Genomic DNA, 20841 nt, shown 5'->3' with positions numbered 1-20841 from the left:
GTTAAATAACTGATGCCACGTTTTCTATTTAATCGTTGTGGTGGGTGATGGTGTCGGGATGAGTTACCTGCAGGACATGGGAGGTTTCAGGAGTAGAACCCTATTAATGCCACGATTTCACACAGAGCAATTTTTTTTGTCTCTGATAAGTAACAGATCGTCTCCCACAGACCGGCCGCTGTGTGGGTCCCACTCCGCGGTGGAGCCAGTTGTGGCCAGAGGGGACGTCCCCAGTGGGCCGAGGCCCCCGTGGCCACCGCGGGACCGTGTGGGGTGGTTGCGGGTGATCAAACCGGGTCACAGGCACACGGGGACGCTCGACCTGCGCGTCCTGCAAACACCCACGGCAGCTCCGCGCACACACGGGTGTTGATTAGCGTGGCGGATCCCGTGGGACGAGCTGTCCTGGGTGAAGGTTTTACATTCACAAGCGTTCAGCTGGGGCCTTTGGGCACCGCAGGCACCGGGTGCCATCGACCGGTGGCGCTTCCACCCAAGCTGCAAACCCGCTGGGTTTCTGTCCTGGCTCCTCGCCGTCCACCAGCCTCAGATGCAGGGCAGGAGATTTTATCTACACAGCGCTTTGAGATACGTGTTTGATGGATGCAAAGATTTATTATACTTAGTGAATAAAGCTGATAATGAAAAATCAGTATTTTCCATGAGGGAGAGGGAGAACTTTCCACAAACTTCAATGAAAACTCCATATTTTTTTTTTTTCCCACAAAAAACAGACACTTCACAAAATTAATTTTGTCAAAATATAAGTTAAGCATAAAATTGGTGACTGGCCCCAGCCATGAGTGCTGACGCTGCTCTCCGTGGTACCGCGGCGGTCTGTTCAGGAATGGAAAGCACGGCTTATGTCGAAATTGTTGAAAGATTTGGGTGTTTTCCATTGTAACACCAAATTTGGATCCCGCTCGGGTGCCTGATGGCGCGTGGGGGCGACCGGGGCGAGGGCGGAGGAGGAGAAAGCCCTTCTTGTTATACAGTGTTTATTAAGTAGATTCAGTCTTATATATGATATACAGATTCAAAAGAAAAAAAGAAAAAGGATTCCACATACTTATGAAATCAGTGCATTTAGCAGGTAATACCATGGAGATAACAGCTCGATTAACAGCTCATTGGTCTTTGTTAAGTGAGGGAACAGGGAGTTGGCCTGTGCTAATCATTCCACAAACAGAACAGAATTAAGTTGCATCACATATATAATAGACACACATTCTAAGAATTAAAATATTAAGCCACATTTACTGGAAAAATCCACAGTATATAACACAAATAACTCTTATCAAGCTCGTTGAGGAGGAAGTGCTCATCTGCTTAAGAGCCACATTAAGTTGCATAGGTGCCTATCTGCAAAAATATCATTTCCAAATGAATCGATTAAGCAATAAAGTGTCACCTTAAAAGCTGGATTAAGTGCCATACGCTTTCTATGGGAGCCCTCGGAGAGCAGCGGCTTTCCAAAGAGCTTCACCGGGAGCCCCAGGCTCCCACCCGCCCGTCGGACCAGCTGGGGCTGCTGCACCGGGGGTCAATCGTGTCTCCAATTAAGCTGATGAGCGTTTCCCGTGTCCTCGGCTGAGCCCCTCGTGCCGCTGAACCGGGAGACGACGATGCTCCGAGCGGCTCTGCCTCAATTGTGGCAGCTCCGCATCATCTGGACCGGAGCTGCGGCCAATCCCAACATCGACTACTGGGGAAAAAGGAAATAAAAACGCAATAGCTTGTGCAAAACCCCAAATTGCTGCGAGGGTGTTTGTGTAGCGGGGCGTCCCCGGGGCAGGTGCGTGTGTGGGGCTGGGGCTGTGGCTCGTTAAGCAGACAAACGGGTGAGGTGCAGCTTCCTCGTCAACGCGGGTTCTTGCAGAGCACACGGGGGCCGGGAGTTCTGTACATGTAAACAGTACACTTCACTGAGTCCAAAATCAGGAGCAAAAATACAAAGGTTCACATTGGTCTTAGGTAGGTACAGGCGAAGAACTGAGCTGTACAGCTCCGAAACAACCAAACAAAAGTTTCTAAAGCACCACTAAATTATATAAAAATCAGACTATGGACGGATTGTAGTTGGTATTCTGGTGAAATACTATGCTACCTTGTAAAAAGTCTTACAAAAAATTACAAATCAAAAGTATATTAACCCTCTGAGTTCAAAGCAGCATTTTTTTCATGAACTGGTACTAAACCCGAGGGGCACTCGTGGAGGGATGTGGCCCTTCGGATGGGGAGGTACAAGTTATGTCTGCTCACAATCCCGGGAACGCTCTCCCATGTAGAGACACCGTCATGGGAACCGCACATCCAGGGCTGGATGGTTGTTTAAAATTAAATTAAATTAAATTAAATTTAAAAAAACATTATATTTTCTCAACCAGTGATTAGCTTTTCTCCAACAAAACCAGGGACGTCCAGACCATCTGCTAACCCAACATTCTCCTTCCACCTCAGAGTATCTGGAGAGCCGGCGTGTTCTGCTCCTGCCCGTTCCTTGTTGAGACCCCGGACCAGCGGCTCCTGCCCCTCCTGCCCGCTGAGCGCGGGGATGCGGCTCCGAACGGTCCTGGAGGAGCTGCAGCCGAGCGCGGACCCGTGAACAGCACTGAGATGTGTGGAGCTTGGGCCAAAGAAACTGCGAACCCGAGACTCACCAAAAGTAAAGAAAAAAAAAGAAAAGATCCCTGACAGAAATTTGTAGTCAATCCCGTTTGTTTCATGACCTGTCACAGCTGCGGCTGTCACCGGGGCGCTGGCGGCTCAGTCTGTACCGTTCGGCTGCTCTCCCCGTGCCCACGAGCGGCCGCAGGTGAACGACGTGCCAGAGCCACGAACTCCAGAACACGCTGAGACGAGTTGCGAGGTGATGCGGTAACGACCGCTGAAACTCGGATAAATAAAACTTGGAACAAAGAGCAGCGAATGGCGACGTGTCCGTGAGCCCCTGGGGAACCTCTTTCTGCAGGAACGTTCTGGTGCTCGGCCGGGGGGGCGGCGGGGGGTCCCGGGACAGCGATTGTCTCTGCCTCTCCTGCCTGAACCGGGAGACTCTCACAAACGGCTGCGGTTACGTATTTGTCAAAGGTTTCTTACTTCATGGTATTCACACAAAAATAAATATTTACATAAATTCCGCGGATGGGAGGACGTGGTGGATGCACCAGGCAGGCTGGGAAGTGCTGAGCCCTGGCTGGGGGGTCCCGGCTGCCCCAGCTCCAGCATCGGCTCCGCTCGGAGGAGCCACCAGCTCGGACACCCCGACTGCGCCCAGCGGCCGGGGCTCTGGGGCCTTCGATCCAACACTAAGGGAAGGTGACAGTTTGGGGACAACGGTCAATGCAATGGTGACAACGCAAAGCCCTCCTGCTGCCGGGCGAGCCCGTTCTCGGGAGCCAGTGGCTTTTTCTGTGCTGAGACTAAGAGCAGGGCAGAGGTTCTGCTTCTCTTCCAGTGTGTGGGGTATAATTGGGTATAAAAGCTCCTGAGCTGGGACCAGCCGCTGCCACCGAGCTCGAGCCCACATCAGCCCTGACAGACCCGCAGCCCCGGCCGTGGGCTCTGAGGGGACGAGAAAGAAGGAAAAAGCTGGGTCCAAAGAGAGAAATTATCTACCTTTTTGGGGATTACACTCTGGAATCTCTCTCTTGCGGTAAGGATGCCTGCCTGAGCGGGGGCTGCGGGGACCCCACGGCTCTGCAGCACGTTGCATTGCTGGGCTCAGCTCATTGACGGGCTGGGCTCAGCGCTGGGCTGGGCTTAGCACCCCAGTGCAGCCCCTGGGTTAGCAGCACGGTGTAGTTATTGCACTGAGCAAAACGAAGTGCATCGTTGGGGTGGGGATGGTCGTGGGGCACGATGGACATCAGGCTACAGTTTGGGAACTGTGAGCTTGTTCCAGGACTGTGAGCAGGGAGGGGGGAGGATCCCGCACCCCAGAGAGGATTTTGTCAGTTCTGCTGCTGAACATCGCCTGTTTCCAACTCCCGCAGAGGAGTCAGCGGCTTTTCGGGCAGAGACCCGGCTGGAGCCTCACCTGCTCGGTTCCATGAAGGTTTATTCTCCTGCTGCCCCCAGGGCGGTTCCCAGGGTGGGGGTGCGGGCCCTGCAGCGGGACCCCAGCAGATCCGTGGCACCGGACAGGTCAGGTCCAGCCTCTGCGGCGCGATCCACATGGTTGCAACACTCACCGTCCCCCCGCTCGGCCAGGCCTGGAAGAGCCCACGATGGAGCGTGAGGTAGAGTACGGACAGTGACCGCCGGACAGTGTTTCTCAGGAATTTCCTTCTTTCTCTGATCTGCAATGACTTAAATGAGCATGAGACGTCCTTCTGGCCGGAGGTGTGCTGAGCTTGCCGAGTCTCTGCGGGAGGTTTAGACCCCACTGCTGCTACGGGACCGCCTAGAATCGACTCTAAGCAGGACGCTGCTTGTTCCGCTGTCCAGCTGCCACCGGTGCTGCCTGGAGGCCGAGCGCTGGATGGCAAGACAAGGGCTCCCCAGAGAAACAGGCAGAGCTGCCTGGAGATTAGTAGTGTCGTGATATGGAATGTGTTATTTCACAGGAATAAATTCCTTCTGATCAGACAGACAAAAAACTGGCAATCTGTACAAACTCAAAAGAATCCATTTTCAGAAAAATAAATTACTAAGGGGAAAAGAGGGTCCATTTCTCAATAAATATGTGATTCAGCTCACCTAAGACTTGGAAATTATCCGGGGACGGGAATCTAACATTTGGGTCCACAAAGGTTATTCTAAATACATCTGCAGCCCCAAACCTCCCCAGGCTCCCTTCTGCCCTTCAAAGTCCCGCATCCTTCCAAGCCGCAGGTTCAGCTTCTGCTCGGCTGGACGCACGGGTGTTGGTTCAAAAACGTGTCCTTGTGCCTGAAGTCCCAGGTGCTTGGAGTGTAAAAGAAAACAGGTCTTTTGAATTCCACCTTCTAAAACTACATGTACCCGCCGCTTCACGGGAGGACGCTGCTGGTCCTGAGCAGGACACCACGGGGAGCCTCTTTCTAGCAGGTAGAAATTGTCTTCTAGACAGAGGAGTGACAAAGACACAGGGAGTCAGTTCTGCTGTAAAATGAGGTTTTCCAGTTCGTCTGCAGATCGCAGCAGAAATGCCGCCGACTCTCGGTAGCCGGCGATGAGCTGCCGCACGGCGCTGATCTCCGTGGGGCTGAGCTGGGCAGCCTGCATTCCCCGGTTGGTGCTGTTGGAGGGGGCTGTGCTGGACGCCCCACCTTTCATGCTGAGATCGGTCGGACCTGCCGAGGAAAAGCGAGAGGGAAGCTGAGACAGAGCAGCATCGTCCTGCCCCAGGGAGGCCTCAGACGGGAGCTGCTGCTCCTGGAGCTCTAGACAGTCCCTGCAAAGTGTGGGGACTTGGACAACATGAGGAGCCCCAGCAGCAGCCAGTGCAGCCAGGTCACCGCCCTACAACACCCACAAGGAAAGAGACGTCAGAGTCATCAAGAAGACAAAAATCCCATCTCGCAGCCTGTCCCGTCTGCGCTGCAAAGGGACAGTCTGTGGCCGCACTCTGACAGGAGCTAAACGTGCGCCGGAGGGTACCTGCCCACCAAAATCACCTGCCAGGTTCTGGTTTTTCCTCTGTATATGGTAACATCCCACCCGGCGCATTCCCCTGCGTTACTGCTGGGTCACTACCTGGTGTCGGTGCCAGCACAGGTGCCGTGGGGCCGGGCTGTGGGGTGGGATGGGGATGTGCCCGTCCCGCGCTGCCACATGCCACCCCGGCCACAATGCGGGGATGTGCTCAGCCTAGGCAGAACATTTTGGGGGAGGCTAAATGGTCCTACTGGGCACGTTTCTGTGGTTTAGTCTGTAAATGAAATGAAGTCCTGCAAAACTGATGATCTGCCTCATGAGCCTGGATTTTTTTTTCTCCTAAGTAGGTCTCTGCTACACCTCTATCGCATGTGATTTTTGGCAACATGTGTCTGTCCTCTGCAGCACATGACACACGGCTGCTCCAGCTCACAACCCCCGTTTCACTACAGATCTTAAACCTGCAAAACGTCACAAAATGAGGGAGTTCTCCAGGACCCAGGGACACCGTCAGTCGCTGCTCCGGCTGTCTGCACACACGCACAACCACGCACACGCGTGTGCAGCCCGGTTTGGGCGGCTGCAGGTTTGGCAGAAAAACTGGTGCATGGCTTGAGGTGTGACACAGCCAGGGAAAGGCAGCGCGAAAACTGGAATTAGCTTCATGTTGGACTGAGTAAAAGAAGCCAAACAATGTGTAAGAACCACACGATGAACTAGAAATGGGGATAAGAGGAAAGAGGTCTGCTAGAGGAAGCAGATAAGGCTGGAGCCAGGGGGAAGGAGAAGCCACTGAAGCACTCCCTGGCTGCGGGCTGAGAAGCGCCTGGGGATGCTGGAGAAAGGCTGAGCTCCTGCTGGTCTGTGGGACACGCACAAGATGGAGCAGGGATGGGTGCTGCAGCGGTTTGCAAACCAGGAGAGTTCAGCAGTCTCGAGCCCAGGTCCTGCGCAGCAGGGGGAGCATCACCCGGGGCGGGAGGGAAAGCTCCAGGGACAGAAAGGCTGGAGCAGCAAATGCTGCTCGAGCAGCACCAGAGACTCCCACGGCAGGGAAGGGGAGGAGGAGGTTCTCATGCGAAAGCAATTTCACTGGACAGAAAAGGCAGCAGCAAGCAGAGCCTGTTCCCCAGCTCACCAAGGGGGAATGAGCTGGGATGTGGATTTGAGCAGGAATCGCCTCAGGTGGGGGATGGAGGAACAAGAGCTTATAGGCAGCAAACCCCTGCAGGCTCTGTGCTCAGGGGCAGGAGAAGGTGCAGCTCCTTGTGGCTCCCACCTCTGAAGGACTGGGAAAGAGCTTGGACAAAGGGGAAAAAATAACTGCAAAGCAGAGGTTTAAAAATCCATTAGAAAGAAGCAAGGTGCTGCTGGGTGTGACACCCAGGGCCCTCTGCTCCTCCTGGGGCTGCTCTGAGGTGTTTCTACCCGGTCACTGTCTCACACACACCAAGGAGCAAACGAGAGGAGGGTGCGGGGCAGCGCAGGGCTGGGGGCCATGGCTGCACTGGGGGAACCATTGTGGCCTCGCCATGGCCATGAGGATTAGGTCTCAGCAGCTGGAGGCCGGGGCGGGATCTTTATTCAGGGTTAAGAAGCATTAGGAAGGGATGATAAGAGTTAATCCCAGACAGGCATCTCTCAGGGCCCCGGAAATCACATCCTCCCAAATCCGCCCTCATCGGGGTGGGCAGAGGCCGGGCAGGAGTCCCCAATGCCCTGGGCAAGTGAAGACAGCCCAGGCTTTGCCAGGAGGGCAAAGCCAGATGGCTGCTGCCCAAGGGGACACCCTCTGCCCCACCTCAGGGGCCCCAAGTCCTTCAGCTGAGCGCCGAGCACTGCTGTGGAGCCCCAAACCTCCCCAGCCCCATCCCTGTCCCTGAGGGCAGCTGGTGCCTGCAGGAGAAGGAACAGCTCATACCAGCAACGAGATCCATGCAGTGATAGGCGCCCGCTCCTGTTAATTATTAATAGGTGGTACAGATTCTCCTTTTTTTTGTGACACTCCTTCCCTCCACCAGTGCCACCTGGACCGTCCTTCCCAGTTCAGTTCAACAATTAACCACCAGCTGATGGCAAGCCAAGCAGCCGGGCAGAGGCCTCGGGTGGTGGGAGGAGAAAGCGTCTTTGGGAGCGGCTCAGCTGGTGGTGTGGGATGCTGGAGCTCCCTGTGCCCCCCAGTGCAGTGTGGCCACGTACCGTTACTGTGGTTGCCTGTCTGCAGGGAGGCGGGGGGCTGCAGGCTGCCCCCCAGGGACCCGTAGCCACGGTAGCTGTAGTTGAGGCTTCCATTGATGTAGACCGGGTCTTGGGAGTAAGACGAAGCTGGCAGTGAGTAGGAGGAGTGGGTGATGGCTGTGGAGTCCCTGGAGTGCTGCTTGTCCAGAGCGATTGGTTCGTCCTGCACAGGGGAAACACCGATTTACTCCAGCGAGGAGCCTGGCTGTCCTCCACAGGGACACCCACGACCAGCACATACCAGCATTCCCATCCCCGCAGGCCTGAGTCTCAGAACGCAGCCCAGGACCCTGTTCTGCAGCCCTTTGACTATCAGAAAGGCTCTTAAAAATACTTTGCCAAATTGCTCAGAAACCTCTCTTATTTTCCCTGCCCTGTCACAAGATGCTGTGGGCTTCGTCCCTCGCCCACCTCCAGCCACAAGCAACGTACCTGGGAGGTCTGGTAGATCTCCAGCCGCATCCTCTTGGCTGCTTTCCGCGTCTCGCTCTCGCAGGCAGCGGCCAGGATGTTCTCGGCCATGGCTGAGGTCAGGTGCGGCGGCGTGGGCCTGGTCTGCAGAGACACAAGCAGAGAAGGTACTCAGGACCCGCTGGCCCGGGAGTGGTGGCAAGTGATGGGGCTGTGGGGCGGCCACTCACCATCTCCATCCCGTTCTTCTTCATACGGCGGCAGGACTTGAGGTAGGTGCGTATGCGCTTGCGCGCCCGCTCCTGGAACTCGGGGAACTGCCGGCTGCAGGACTCAATGATGGCTTGGATCTTCTCCTTCGGCTGCTTGGAGATGGGAACCATTCGGTCCAGGTTCTCGTCCACGAAAAGGCGCACAAACATCTGCGAAGGAGAAAACAAAGGGTGGGAACACGGAGATGGGAGGAGGGCAGCTCACCCTCCCTGCGGAGCCCTCCTTACGTTGAAGGCCTTTAGCCTCTCTGGGTCCATCCCCTCTGAGTCATTTATCTTATCGTTGTCTTCATGGTCATCATGGTCATCGTCATCTTCATCAGCCGTGGGGGCCCTGCCGACGGTCAGGTCCTCGGGACAACCGCTGACCTCTGTCTTGATGGAGTCGTAGCTGCCAGAGCTGTATGGAGGGGACTGAGAGGAGACGGGGGTTACTGTGAGCAGCCCTTGCCTGCACCCTTACCCACTGGCACAGGGAAAAGCCCTTTCTCCGTGGCAATGCGGGGAGATGAACCCGTGGCCAGGCTCCCCCAGTGCCAGCTCCTGCCCGCTTGGGGAGGGGGGGACATGATGGCCCCAGCGACCCTGTGGTGGCCTGAACTCAGGCAGTGTGACTCTGCCTGACCCTGCGGGAAATGCTGCCCACATCCCACAGAATGGGCTCCCCCGCGCACAGCGGCAGCGGCACAGCTGGTGTGGGGGAGCTGAACCCGCCTCAGAGCCTGGGTGCTGGGGCAGGGTGTGGGGACACCTCCACCCGCCTAAACTGTCCCTCCCTCCCTCTGCAGCTGCTTGGGCTGGTTTCTGCTGAGCAGCAGCAGCCCTGGGCTGGAGTGTGGCCAGGCACAGCTGCTCTGCCGCAGCTGCAGCGCGGTGTTTGTCCGTCCTTCCCTCCCTACAAGGGAAAGGCTCCAGGCCCTGCTGCCCCCCCCATGCTTTCCTGGCGCGGGGGCAGGAGCTGTGTCCCTGCCTGGCCCCAGTCGCCTCACGTGCAGTTGCTCCTAGCATGCCGTGGTCCATGCCCGGCATTGGCTGGGGACACATGGCTGCCCCATGTCACCCACCCCGGTGTTGTGCCGGCAGCCCCGGTTGTACCTCTGCCGTGGTCTTCACTGCGTACTTGACCCTGCTGCGCAGCCCATCAGCGCTGCAGCCGTCCGACTGGTAGGAGGGGGTGACGTGGGCAGGTGTGAGCTTGTCGCAGAGGTTGATGGGCTGGTCGTCGGCGGAGGTGGTGAAGTCCATGGGAGCCGCGGTGCCATTGCCATTCATCTCGGGGAAGGTGCTGTCGCCCTGCGTGCTGCTGGAGGTGGAGGGGTTCAGGGTGGAGGAGCCATTCCCGCTGCAGCTCTCTGATGAGGAGTCATCTGCAAGGAAGGACGCATGGTCACCCCCACGGTGTCCTGCAACCACGGTCCCGAGGTGGGCAAGTGGCTCTACCCCCCACAGCACCAGTGTCCCCCGAGCCTGCCTGCAGGACCCCTGGTACGTGCCGCTGCTGTGACAGTCCCCATGCAGCCAGGGCTGCTCTGGGCTCACCGGGTGGGCGAGTGGCCACAGGCACTGCCGTAAGCCAGGCCGGCACAGCCGCGCTTCGGGCCCTGGGATGCAGCAGCCAGAGGGACGGACACCAGCACCTGCAACTGCAGGGCCATCGTCACACCGATCCGCTCCCCGTCCCTCAAAGCTGCTGTGCTCCGCGCCCGGGCTACCCAGGTGACAGTCCCTGTGCCTCCACCTGGGCTGCGGCACCTTGGGCTTGAATAAGAACTTTGGAATTTGGTCCTTTTCGGTTTCTGTTTGCATTGCAGGGAGGAGAAAGGGGCATTGCCTCTCCCTGCTGGGTCTTTCGCCTCCCAGCACAGTTCTCCTGGCCCGTTTGGGGCTGGGTGCGGTGGCTGGCAACAAGCTTGGGGACAAGCTGCTCCACAGAGCGTGGGGGCGTGGGGATGGCACATGAGGACAAGCTTGGATGGAAAAACCCCCGGGGTCACAGCACCATCACCCTGCCGGTGCACGGCTCCCACCACAGCAGCCATCCGCCTCGTGCTGCCCCAAGAACAGCCCGGCCATGGCAGAGAGCCTGGCCCTGCCCGGTGCTGCCTGTAGCCAGCCCCGCCTGTGCCCGGCCAAAGAGCCCAGCCCTGGGGCCAGGCATGACATTTTCAAATTGCTCAGTCCATTTCCCTTCCCTCCCCCTCGCTGCAGTAAATCCTTTATTTCATTAGGTGCCTCCGCGAGAGGGAAAGGGCGAAGCACGTGGGGAGCTCTTCCTGCGCGAGCATGCGCCGAGCAGCGAACAAAGAAGCTGCCAGCAGGGACAGGCAGATGGCCGTCCCTGCGCCTGCCAGGACAATGGGCTCGGGCTGCAGGGTGGCCCCAGCCCCACGCTGACGGCTCCCGGCACACGGGTGCCAGGTCCGAAGGTGTGTGGGTGCGGGACAATGCCCAACTGCTGCCACCCACCCTCTTCCTCCTCCCGCCGGCACCCACAGGGACTTTAAGGAGAGGCCGGGCGGGCACTGCGGTGACCCTGCGGCAGCCCAGGACTTTGTCTCCCTTAAAATAAACACACTTGAGGACACTGGGGCATCCAAACCGACTGTGGGGCCGGCTGGGGCTGCCACCACGTGTCCCCAGCCACCCTGCCGCGGCCACCAGTGCTTGCTGCCCAGCATCACGCCTGCGCCGAGGCTGCGCCTGACCCCACGAGCCCCTAAATTAAAAGGTCCCCACTCAGGCTCCCCACTCAGCTGAGTTCCCTCCCCCTCCTTTCCCTTGTGCTGATCCACTTATTCGTCTGAGCGATGGCCAGAGCTGACCTAATCCCCGGTGGTGTTTATGTGCGGCGCAGGCATCGCCCTCCCCAGTGCAGGACAGAGCCCCTGCTCCCACCGGGGCCGAGCGCCGGCCCTGCGAGCCAGGGAGCTGTGCTGGGACATGCGGCCAGAGCCCCCACTGGCACCCCGGGCCCTCAGCCTGGACGCAGGAGCAGTGGCAGGTGGCTGGGGACACACAGGCCTCCCCGGGAGGGATGGTGGCCGTCCCTCCCCCTGTTCCGCTCTCCAGGCGAGATGGGGCTCTCAGAGGGAGGCTCCAGCCTCAGCCAGCGATGCCTCTTGGAAGGATTAAGGAGAATTATTCTGGTGCACGGAGGCACAAGCTGCACTCCAGGCCCCACTGCCAGCCTGGGCACAGCCACAGCAACAGCCTGGCACCGCAGGGCCGATGGGCGCAGGTCGCGTAGGCCCATGGTGAGACCTCCTGCCAGATCCCAGGGAGGCCAGTGGCCCCCGGCATGGCCACCTGCACAGAGCGGGGGCGCCGTGCCACAGAACCCCTGCCAGGCAAAGGGAACCAACAGAGGCGTCACCTGGTGGAAGGCTGGCCACCCCAACTGCCCCATCACATCCTAACCCGCTTCCATCACACCCCCACCCACCCCCATCACATCACAGCCTGCCCCATAACATCCCCACCTGCCCCATTGCATCCCCACCTGTCCTGAGCACCCCGCTCCTCCCTGGCCACCCCCGTCTCCCTTTGTCCCTCCACTTGCAGCCTCCCCATGGCCACCAGCTCTGTCCCAGTCCCTGCAGCTCTGGGACCTGTTGGCACTGCCAGTCCCGCCAGGCAGGGTCCCGGGGGTGACATGTGACCCTCTGACTTCCCATTGTCTTGGGTTTTCTTTTGTGTTGCACAAAACACACACAGCAGCTGCAAATCAGGTTTCTACCCACCTCTGCTGCACTTATAAACCTTGGGTTTACTACAGCCAAAAAACATTGAAAACATTGAAAACAAAGGGGAAGATGTCTCAAGGAACCTGTCCGGGTGCAATAAGAAAATGAGATGGGAAGCTAAAGTAAGGGACCAGCACCTCTGCAAGAGCAATTTAGTCTAAAACAAGGGTGAATGCAAATAAATAACAAGGTCTGTAAACCCGCTAGCTACAGATAATTTTCTTATTTCTACATTTTTACAGGTTATAGCCTCCTATAAACTCCGCATATGAAGTGGTGGATTAATCTCAGTTTTGTGGGCAGAGAAAGCCACAAATTCTGATTGTCCTTGGATCTGAACGGGAATAGCTTCAGCCAGCTTAAAAACAGACGGGCTTGGGAGGGAGCGTAGCTCCCCTGGCTGGTGCGATGGGACACTGTCGGCGACAGTCCCCGGGCAGCCTCGCTGGGACACGTCCAGCCCAGAGCCAGCCCTGACAGTGGCAGGGACACCCCTCGGCGCAGGGACCGGGGCAGCGGCAGCAGGAGCCCTCCTGCCTCGGGTGCCGCGTTGGCCATGCTCCCGGAGATTCACTGGTTTGGTAAAACCCACCGAAGCCCTGAGCTGGCTGAGGTTTCCCGCAGCCTCCCAGCAGGTGCCCGGGCACTGCGCAGGGCTGGGCAGCAGCAGGCGAGCCGGGCCCGGCTGCGCCACCATCAATATATTCATTATAAGCAGCACGGGGCGGAGGAGCTCCTGCTCGCGGCTGGAGGCCGGCTGCGCGAGGAGCCCCTCTAATGAAGATAATTGGGAGCCCCCCTGCTCCAGCCCCGTGCCCTAATTGAAGCAGATGGAACTGTAAAAACAATATCACTTCTAACCGGTTTGATCTTTCGGTTGGAAAACGGAGTATTTAGTTTTCCTGGTTAATTCCCTGGAGCCCAGGGCTACACAGGCTGGAGGTGGAGGAGACCGTGGTGGAGGGGACACAGTGTGGCTGAAGAGCCCGGTGGCGGCTGCTTGTCCCCAAGGCCCCGCGGCAGAGCCCAGGCTGTGGGTGAGTGGCCAGCAGGCCATGGTGGACCCGCCTCGTGCCTCCGCCGCGGCCCCGGCCTCTCCTGGCGGCGCCGAGCCCGGGAGAGCAAGAAGCAAAATGGCTCCTTGGGCTGCGGTGCCGGGGGAGGAGGGGATCAGTCACTTATTAAATGAATTAATCAGGGCTCAGCGTTTTCATTTTGAAGAGGCTGCTGGATTATCCTTGATTTCTGTGGCACTGGATTTGCAGAGATCAGGAGGGGAAGGGGCGATTTCCAACACCTGCTCCCCGGGCGGTTTGACGGTGGGGAAGTGGTTGGGTTTAACGTCTCCACCAGCGAAGGCCACTGCGCCGCGCTCCAAAGTCAGAGCTGAAGATGAATAGGGCAAATTGTTCCTCCTCCTGTCACATCTCCAGAGTGGAGACAAAACCTCTTTTGACTCAGAAAACAATGAGCTTATGTAAGAGCCAGCGGCCCACGGAAACCTCCCCACAGCCCCGCACCGTGTGGCGGGCCAGGGGCTGCCCGGCCCTGCCCACCACCGGGACGGCACCGCTGCAGTGCTGCCTGTCCGCTGCTTGCTGCCTGCCCGCACAGCCTCAGTGCTGCAGCCACCACCAGCTCCCACCAGTGACACTTGCTGCCCTGTGGGCCACCTGGCAGCACCAGCCATGGCCCTGGCTGCGGTGGCAGAGGACGTCGGTCCCACCTGAGTCTCCCCGTGGCTGCCGGGAGAGAACTGCCCTGTCCCCACCCCACGGCAGGCTGGAGCTGCTCAGCCATGAGAGTGGCTGCCACGGGTGCAGAGCATCCCACCGCCTGCAACACAGCCAGGAAGATGAAAAGTGCCATAAATTATTCACTCACAAAAGAGACGAGAAGGGGGAAGAAGGGGAGGAGGAAAGCCTGCGAGGAAGGGATACTTAATACAAATTAGAGACCGAATGGGAACAGAGGCCCCGCAGGGGCAGGGCTGGGCAGCAGCACCGTGAGCGGTACCCGGGGCTCCTGCACTCACGAGCGGGCGGTGAGTGGCTGGAGAACCCCGGCCATGCCGGCTGTGCTGCCACCCCAGCCCCGCACTGCTCACACAGCTGGAACACGAAGCCCATTTTTATCAGGTCCTGCCCCACTGATTGCCTCCAAGATGCACAAGAATGAAAAAAAGAAAAGCCACTGGGGCTGCGCAGCGGCGGGGCTGGCCAGTGTCCAGTTAAGGAGCTCTATTTCCTGCTGCCTTCGTTAATGCAAACCTTGTTATGTCCCAGACAAAGTGTCCACCCTCAGCCCTCCCTCCCCAGGTCCCTGCCTTCGACCAGAGCCCTCGGCAAGCCAGACATCTGGCACGGTTGGACACAATGTGCGGCTGGACAAGGCAGCGCTGTGCAGCCGCTCCCCCTCTGCCAGCATGAACGGTGCCCCCCGGTGCCATCGCCCCCGGCCCCGCTGCCCAGCTTGTGGGGGCAGCTCCCTTGGCACCCAGAGCTCACAACAGACACGTTCCAGCGCACCGCAGCTCACAGCCCCGCTGCAGAACACAGCCGTGCCACAAACGCGCTCTGTTGCTTGGCTCTCCGTCCCGTCACTGCTCCTCTGTCCACCTCGCCGCTCCAGGGGTGCTTGACCAGGAGCTTCACCGGCACTGGGATGGCGGTGGTGCAGCCCAAGCCTCTCCTTGCGCCACCATTGCTGGCAGCCACCCAGATCCTGCTGCAGGGAGGGGACACGGCACGGCCTGCGCTGCCTGGCCACTGCCTCTCCCCGTGCCAAACCAACGGGTTTGGTGGCTTTGGGCAGGGCTGACACCGAGCTGGTGCCTCCAGCCCAGATCTGTCCTCAGAGAGACCCTGCTGCTCACCCCAGTCCTCTGGACAGGACAGAGTGGGGACTGTCCCCAAGCCACCGAGCTCTATACCCGTCCCAGGCAAGGGACACACTGCAGGGCTCACCCCCTGTCCCTGCTCACCCCTTCAGCTGCGGGTGCTCAGATTTGGGGAGGAAGGTGGGGGCACAGACTGTCCCGCAGCTTGGTGATGCTCCCCACTGCAGACCAGGGAATAGCCCCCCAAAGCTCTGCTCCACACAGGATAAACCCACCAACTGCGCAGAGCCCTGAGCCCATGCCAGCACGACCAGTGGGTGAAGCCACCACGGCCCCGCAGCATCTGCACTGCGCCGCTCAGCCTTGCAGAGGAACGGGCAGCTCTTCATAGGACAGTGAAAGGAGGGTGGTTCCCACTGGCGAGGGCCTTTGCTCGGGAGGAGCAAACATGCCCCTGGAAGAGGTGACAGGGAATGGAGCCACCAGCCCGCGACACTCAGGCGGGGCAGGGACGCACAGCAGGGACAGCATGGCATGGAGACACCGTGGTGAGGGAGGAAATATATGCTTAAGAAAAAGAAGATAAAGTCTTGTCTAGCTGTAAGGCCTGGATGCGGGTCCAGCCTTGTCTAGGTTCTGAGCCAGGGCTTCTGGAGCGTGGAACCACCATGGGTGCAAGAAGCCCTTAAGACAGTGAGGATTTTGCAGCCTGGGAAAAGGGTCTGAGGGCTCACAGACCACCTCTCGTGCCTGCCCTGCCTCAGGTGGCTGTCCCTGTGTCTGCTGGGCCCTCCTCGTTGCTGCCAAAGGCACGCTGGCATCCGCCGGCAAGCAGAGGAAAGCCCCAGCAGCAGAGAGGAACGGGGAACCGCGACACCCGATGCCGCCCGCGGTAAGTGACCCTGGTACCGCCTGTGGTAAGTGACCCTGGTACGGCGGAGCGAGGAGGGACAGCGGCCTTGTGAGCAGGTACCAGCTGTCAGGAGGTGCAGGTGTGGACCAGGTGTCCCGGCTGCCCTGAGGACGGAGCCTGGTATCACCTGGGGTCCCACAGGCAGGGACTGAGCTCACGGGACAGGCACAGGCCGAGCTTCTGGTCTGCGTTCGGCAAGAGTGTGCAATCCTGCACAGGCAGTGCTTCGGGGAACCTGGTGACGTGCAGCGCATTGTGGGCATCTCACCAAATAACAGTGCTGTGACCTGGAGCTGTGGGATGTGTCCCGTACCAGAACAGGGACAGTGCTGTCCCTGCCAGCTGCAGGACAGCATGTCCAGAGGAGCAATGTGCTCTACCTGCTCCCCAGGACAGCATCCCAAAATAACACCTGCCGGCAAGTCCTTGAAGTCCCTCCTTGGAGCCTCCTGAGGGATGTCCCCAACACCCAGAAGCCTTCCCAGCTGACTGCCTCGAGGGATGCCCCAGAGGAGTGTGTGTCTTTGCAGTTAAGTAGGTTAAGAAAGTCCTTTCTCCAAGGTCTGGATTAGCCACTGCTGCTCCAGGCAGGACGGGCTCAGCAGGGACACTGCCAGTTGGGTGAGGATGCATACAGGAACCTCAGCAGGAAGGGGATCTGTCCCAACACGGTGCCATGAAACAACCCACGTCTCCACACAGGGAGAGCAGATCTCACACCCAGGAGTGATGGGGCAGAGTGGGCTGAGCAGTGCTCCTGGGGAAGGAGCAGAACGCATGGCCAGGGAGGAGCCACGACGGATCCCGTTAGCAGGCAGGACATGGGTGTCTTCTACCGCAGTTCAAGTGCTTTGCCACGTCACATACACAGGGGTTCAGGGTCTGCCTGCTGCTTTCTTTCCAAGGGCATTGCTCCCACTGACAGGTCACAGTGTCCCCACCACAAGAGACCCTGCTCAGAGACTGAACCAGGAGGTTTCATGATGCTGCACTCGCCTGTGGACGCAGATGGGCTCTGAAAGACAGACAGAGCTCGGCTGAAGCTGCTGTGGCAGGACAGGACCAGGTGCTGGGACCTGTGCTCAGCCGGGAGCGGGCACGGGACGCCTTCAGGGACAGCAACGGGCAGAGGGGACAGCGAGACAGCGCAGCTTCCAGGGTCACTCTGCTCCCAACACGCGCTGGCTCCCCAGACGTGTCCCTCCAGGATGTCCTGCACAATAGCTCAAGTAAAGAGCCAGTGTTGATCTTGCTGTTGCTTTGGGCAGCCGCCGGCTTCCTGCAGGCACGTACGCTGTGAGCAACATCCGATGGGGAAGGGATGTTGCAGGAGCTTCACGTTTTCCGTGCTGGGGCCCGCAGGATGAGTAACAAAGGAAAATGGAAGCAGCGGGGGTGTGTGTGTCGGTGTTGCTGCTCGGAGCTGGCCGGTACACCCCGTGTCCCGCCGTGCACCCACCAACCCGGCGGGAACCCAGGCTCTGCTGCCAGCACGCTCCTGATGGTGCCCGCTCTGTCCCTCACCACTGAGGTCATTAGGTCTCATTTGTCCTCCCCGCTGTTCGCAGGGCTGACGCTGGTTGCAATGTGGCGATACTGGGCCAAGGTTTCTGGGCACAGAGACAAAAGAAGGTGTTGGCTTTTGTCCCAGTTGCTTTTTAGCTCTCTGAAGATTTAGCAGATAGCTGCATATCAAAACATGGGACAAGGGTTCCCTGCTCTCCTGCCGCTCTGGATTTCTTACCACTCTGCTCATGTGCCATAGGAGAGCATTTGCTATCCCCAGACTTGGAGTTGATGCTTCAGTACCTTAAACAACACTTTTTGTAACAAGCATGTCAGACGATACTGCTCTCCTACTAGGTAACTCTTCATTAAAACTTTATACTTCAGAAGCCTTTCACAGAAGGCACACTCCAAGCATCCTGCCTGTCGGACGGCAGCAGGTGGAAGCAATTTAGTAACTCAAAAGGATTTCCAGAGGGAGGAGAGTATCAAGTACTGAACAAGGTCTCGATGAAGGAGTGGTGCGGGCAGAGCCCTCTGCAGCGCCAGGACGCTGGGAGCTGAGCACGGGGCTCGCGGCGGCACCGGCTGCATCTCCACAGCTGGCAAACAAGGCTGGGGCTCTGCGGGCACAGTGACAGCTGAGCGCAGGAGATGTGGATCAACGTCCAGTTTTGGCAGGGAGTGCGTTGAGCAGAGCCCTGGGGCTGCCCCGGCGTGGACACTGGGCGAGGGGCACCACGGCAGCCGGGCTGCAGTTCACACGGGCTGGTGACTCACAGTTAGACCATTTCCTTGGGGAAGTCTTGCATGTGCACAGCCTTAGCAAGTCAGCGTGAACCCCGTAAAACACATCTGCTCCAAAAAAATAGCTTTCATGAATTGACAGAAGAGGGAACTGAAGAGTGCTCGACACTTTGATTCATGACATTCCCTTCCCTGCGCCAGTGATCTGCCTTTCCTTTGGCGACATGTTCCTCCTCTGCCCCGTGTCCTTTCCTCTAACCACTGCCACCCTCCTGGGCCGCTCCATCATCCTTCTCAGTCCCACACACACTACAGTGCTGGGCGGGAGCACTGGTTTGACATGGGGCCTTTCACACCAGCAGCACTAGCCTGTATTTTAGAGCTCCAATACGAGGCATGAACATTCACCACAGTGACAAATCCTCTCTTCAGTCCCATAAAATGCCCCCTGAAGTACAACAGGGTGATGGAAATCCCAGTGCCTGGCTTCTACTTGACGGATCTTGTGAGCAGCCCTGCCCTTGGCTCACTGACTCTTGGCTCCATCTTTCTGATTCACCCAAGTCTACCTGGCTGAGCCTCTGGCCAGCCCCGGGGACAACCTGGGACACTCGCAGTCCTCACGAAAGGGAAGGGACTGTTTGTTCTTTATTGCTCGTCACTGAGCCTTACAAAAGACGTTAGTGGAGCCAAGAAGGGCCTCGAAGAGGACACCTGCTTCTCGAGAAAAACCACAGGGCATGAAGAACTGGAAGCATCTTCTAAGAGGGCAGAGAGCAAGAGAGATGATTTAGCTTCAGTGAGAACATCTTGATTTGCCTCAATATATGAGTCCCTTATTAAATTCCTGCCCTGTTGAATAACAGCATTCAGCAAAGTGATCAAAACCATGTCATTCTAGATTGTCAATGAAATCGGGAATTCAGTGGTGAAGGATAAACCCCAAGCCCACAAAATCCTGATGGGAGAACAGCAAAATTCAGGAGGTACGAGAGACCCAGCCAAGCCACAGGTACAAGGCAGTGCTCGCTCGGTCCCGAAGAGCCGGACGTTTCTGATGTGCGCAGTTGTGCTACCCCCAAAACACCCGCCCTCGCTGCAGGCATGGCCGTGCCGCCGGGCCCTGGACACGCCGCGGTGCCGCTGCCCATCCCGCCAGCAGGGACGTGGGGACACACGGGTTTCACACCCTCACCCAGGCTGCCTGACTCCTGCTTCTCAGCTATGAACAGCAGTTTCTCAGACCTGCAGATTTGCAATAAAAACTGAAAGTGCCGCAACGCTCTGGATTGAAGAGAGCACTGTCCCTGTTGTCCCTGTCGTTCCCGCTGTCCCTGCCACTGGACATACAAGCAGCAAAAAGCCACCCCAGGGAGACCTGCCAGCACAAAAGCCCTTTCTTTCCCCCAGGGTGGTTTTCCAGTCCCCTTTCTTTAAGCAGCACCAACCCATCCGGGTTGCCCATCGACCCCTCTGCTTCCCTCCCACTCTCCCAGCAGCAGCTGGGTTGGGCACAACAAGGGATCCAACCTCTCAAGCAAAAGCTGGTAACAGCCCAACCACCAAATCCTTCCAAGCATCACGGAGATGAACTCTGACCTGAACTCGTACTTCACCATTTATTTACTCGCTCTTTTACTTTAAACTAGCACATTTCACAGGAATAACACACCATCTCTTCACCAGACGCCTCCTCCCACCCATCCCATGTGAGCCACCTCCAGTCCCTTCCAGCGCCAAGCGAGGAGAGACCCGCGTCCAGCCCACGTTCTGACCGCATTGGCTATTGCACATCGCACAGTTCTTGCTGTGGAAGGTGCAGCTTTCCAAGCACAGAAAGCTGTGACCTGTTTTGCAAAGCCTTGGCGTCCCTCCCTGCGCAGCACACGGCCCATGGTTGAGCACTAATGGAGCTCTCCTCGTCACACCTGCAGAACTACAACCTGGTGCCTTAGGAGAGGATCCAATGACCTCTCTCTGGAGAAGCTGGGAGTTAGGTCCCTGCAGCAGGACCAAGCTGGATAGGCCCTGGCTGAGCAGGAACACAGCGATTAAATAGGAAGAACTGGGAGGCAGTGCTGCTTCGAAGCCTGTGCTGGTAGGAAATCCATCCTACAGGTGGGACACCTGATCAGGAGGGACTGGTTAATGTTTAATAAGCCACAAAAACATGGTGTGGCAGAGGCAGCGAGGTTCCCGCCCGGCGGGCACTCACCGTCCTCCTGGCCGGGCAGGTTCTGCGGGCTGCGCATGCTCTCGTCCTGGCTGGGGCTCAGGCTGGAGTTCAGGTGCTGGTCAGCTGAGATCCATGTGGAGTCGTTCATATCAAAGTCCTCGCTGCTCACCGATGTCTCATCCTGGAAGCAAGCAGGAAAGGGTTAACTCACTATTTTCTTTCCTCCTTTCTCTGGCTTTAACATCTCCTCACCGAACTGCTTCCTAAAAGCAATTCACTGGGTGGCAAAAACAATTCAGTGGGTGGCTCCTGCCCCCCAGGAACACTTGCTGGCCCCTCAGTGCTCCCCAAGGCCACAGCCGGGCTCTGCTTCCTGCCTGAAGACGTGCCTGAGCAATGGCACTGTCTCTAATTGA

General features: G+C 58.0%; 1 protein-coding gene across 6 annotated transcripts in view; it reads right to left on the bottom strand.

Annotated features, from left to right (window-relative positions):
* Positions 1-595: 595 nt before the first annotated feature.
* Positions 596-20841, bottom strand: part of NOL4L (nucleolar protein 4 like) — a 61788-nt gene continuing 41542 nt past the window's right edge. For all 6 annotated transcript variants that reach the window (XM_065032100.1, XM_021282105.2, XM_065032101.1 and 3 more), the window contains 7 exons: positions 20465-20606; positions 9597-9868; positions 8730-8915; positions 8460-8651; positions 8251-8373; positions 7780-7981; positions 596-5276 (listed from right to left, as the gene is read on the bottom strand). In XM_065032100.1, coding sequence (XP_064888172.1) covers positions 5077-5276; positions 7780-7981; positions 8251-8373; positions 8460-8651; positions 8730-8915; positions 9597-9868; positions 20465-20606 — 1317 coding nt within the window. In that variant the 3' untranslated portion in view covers positions 596-5076. The remainder of the gene's footprint in view (positions 5277-7779; positions 7982-8250; positions 8374-8459; positions 8652-8729; positions 8916-9596; positions 9869-20464; positions 20607-20841) is intronic.

The sequence above is a fragment of the Columba livia genome, chromosome 16, assembly GCF_036013475.1.
Source record: "Columba livia isolate bColLiv1 breed racing homer chromosome 16, bColLiv1.pat.W.v2, whole genome shotgun sequence".
NCBI lineage: Eukaryota > Metazoa > Chordata > Aves > Columbiformes > Columbidae > Columba > Columba livia.
Note: the sequence above shows the minus strand (reverse complement) of the source record. Positions and strands in the feature narration are given on the sequence as shown.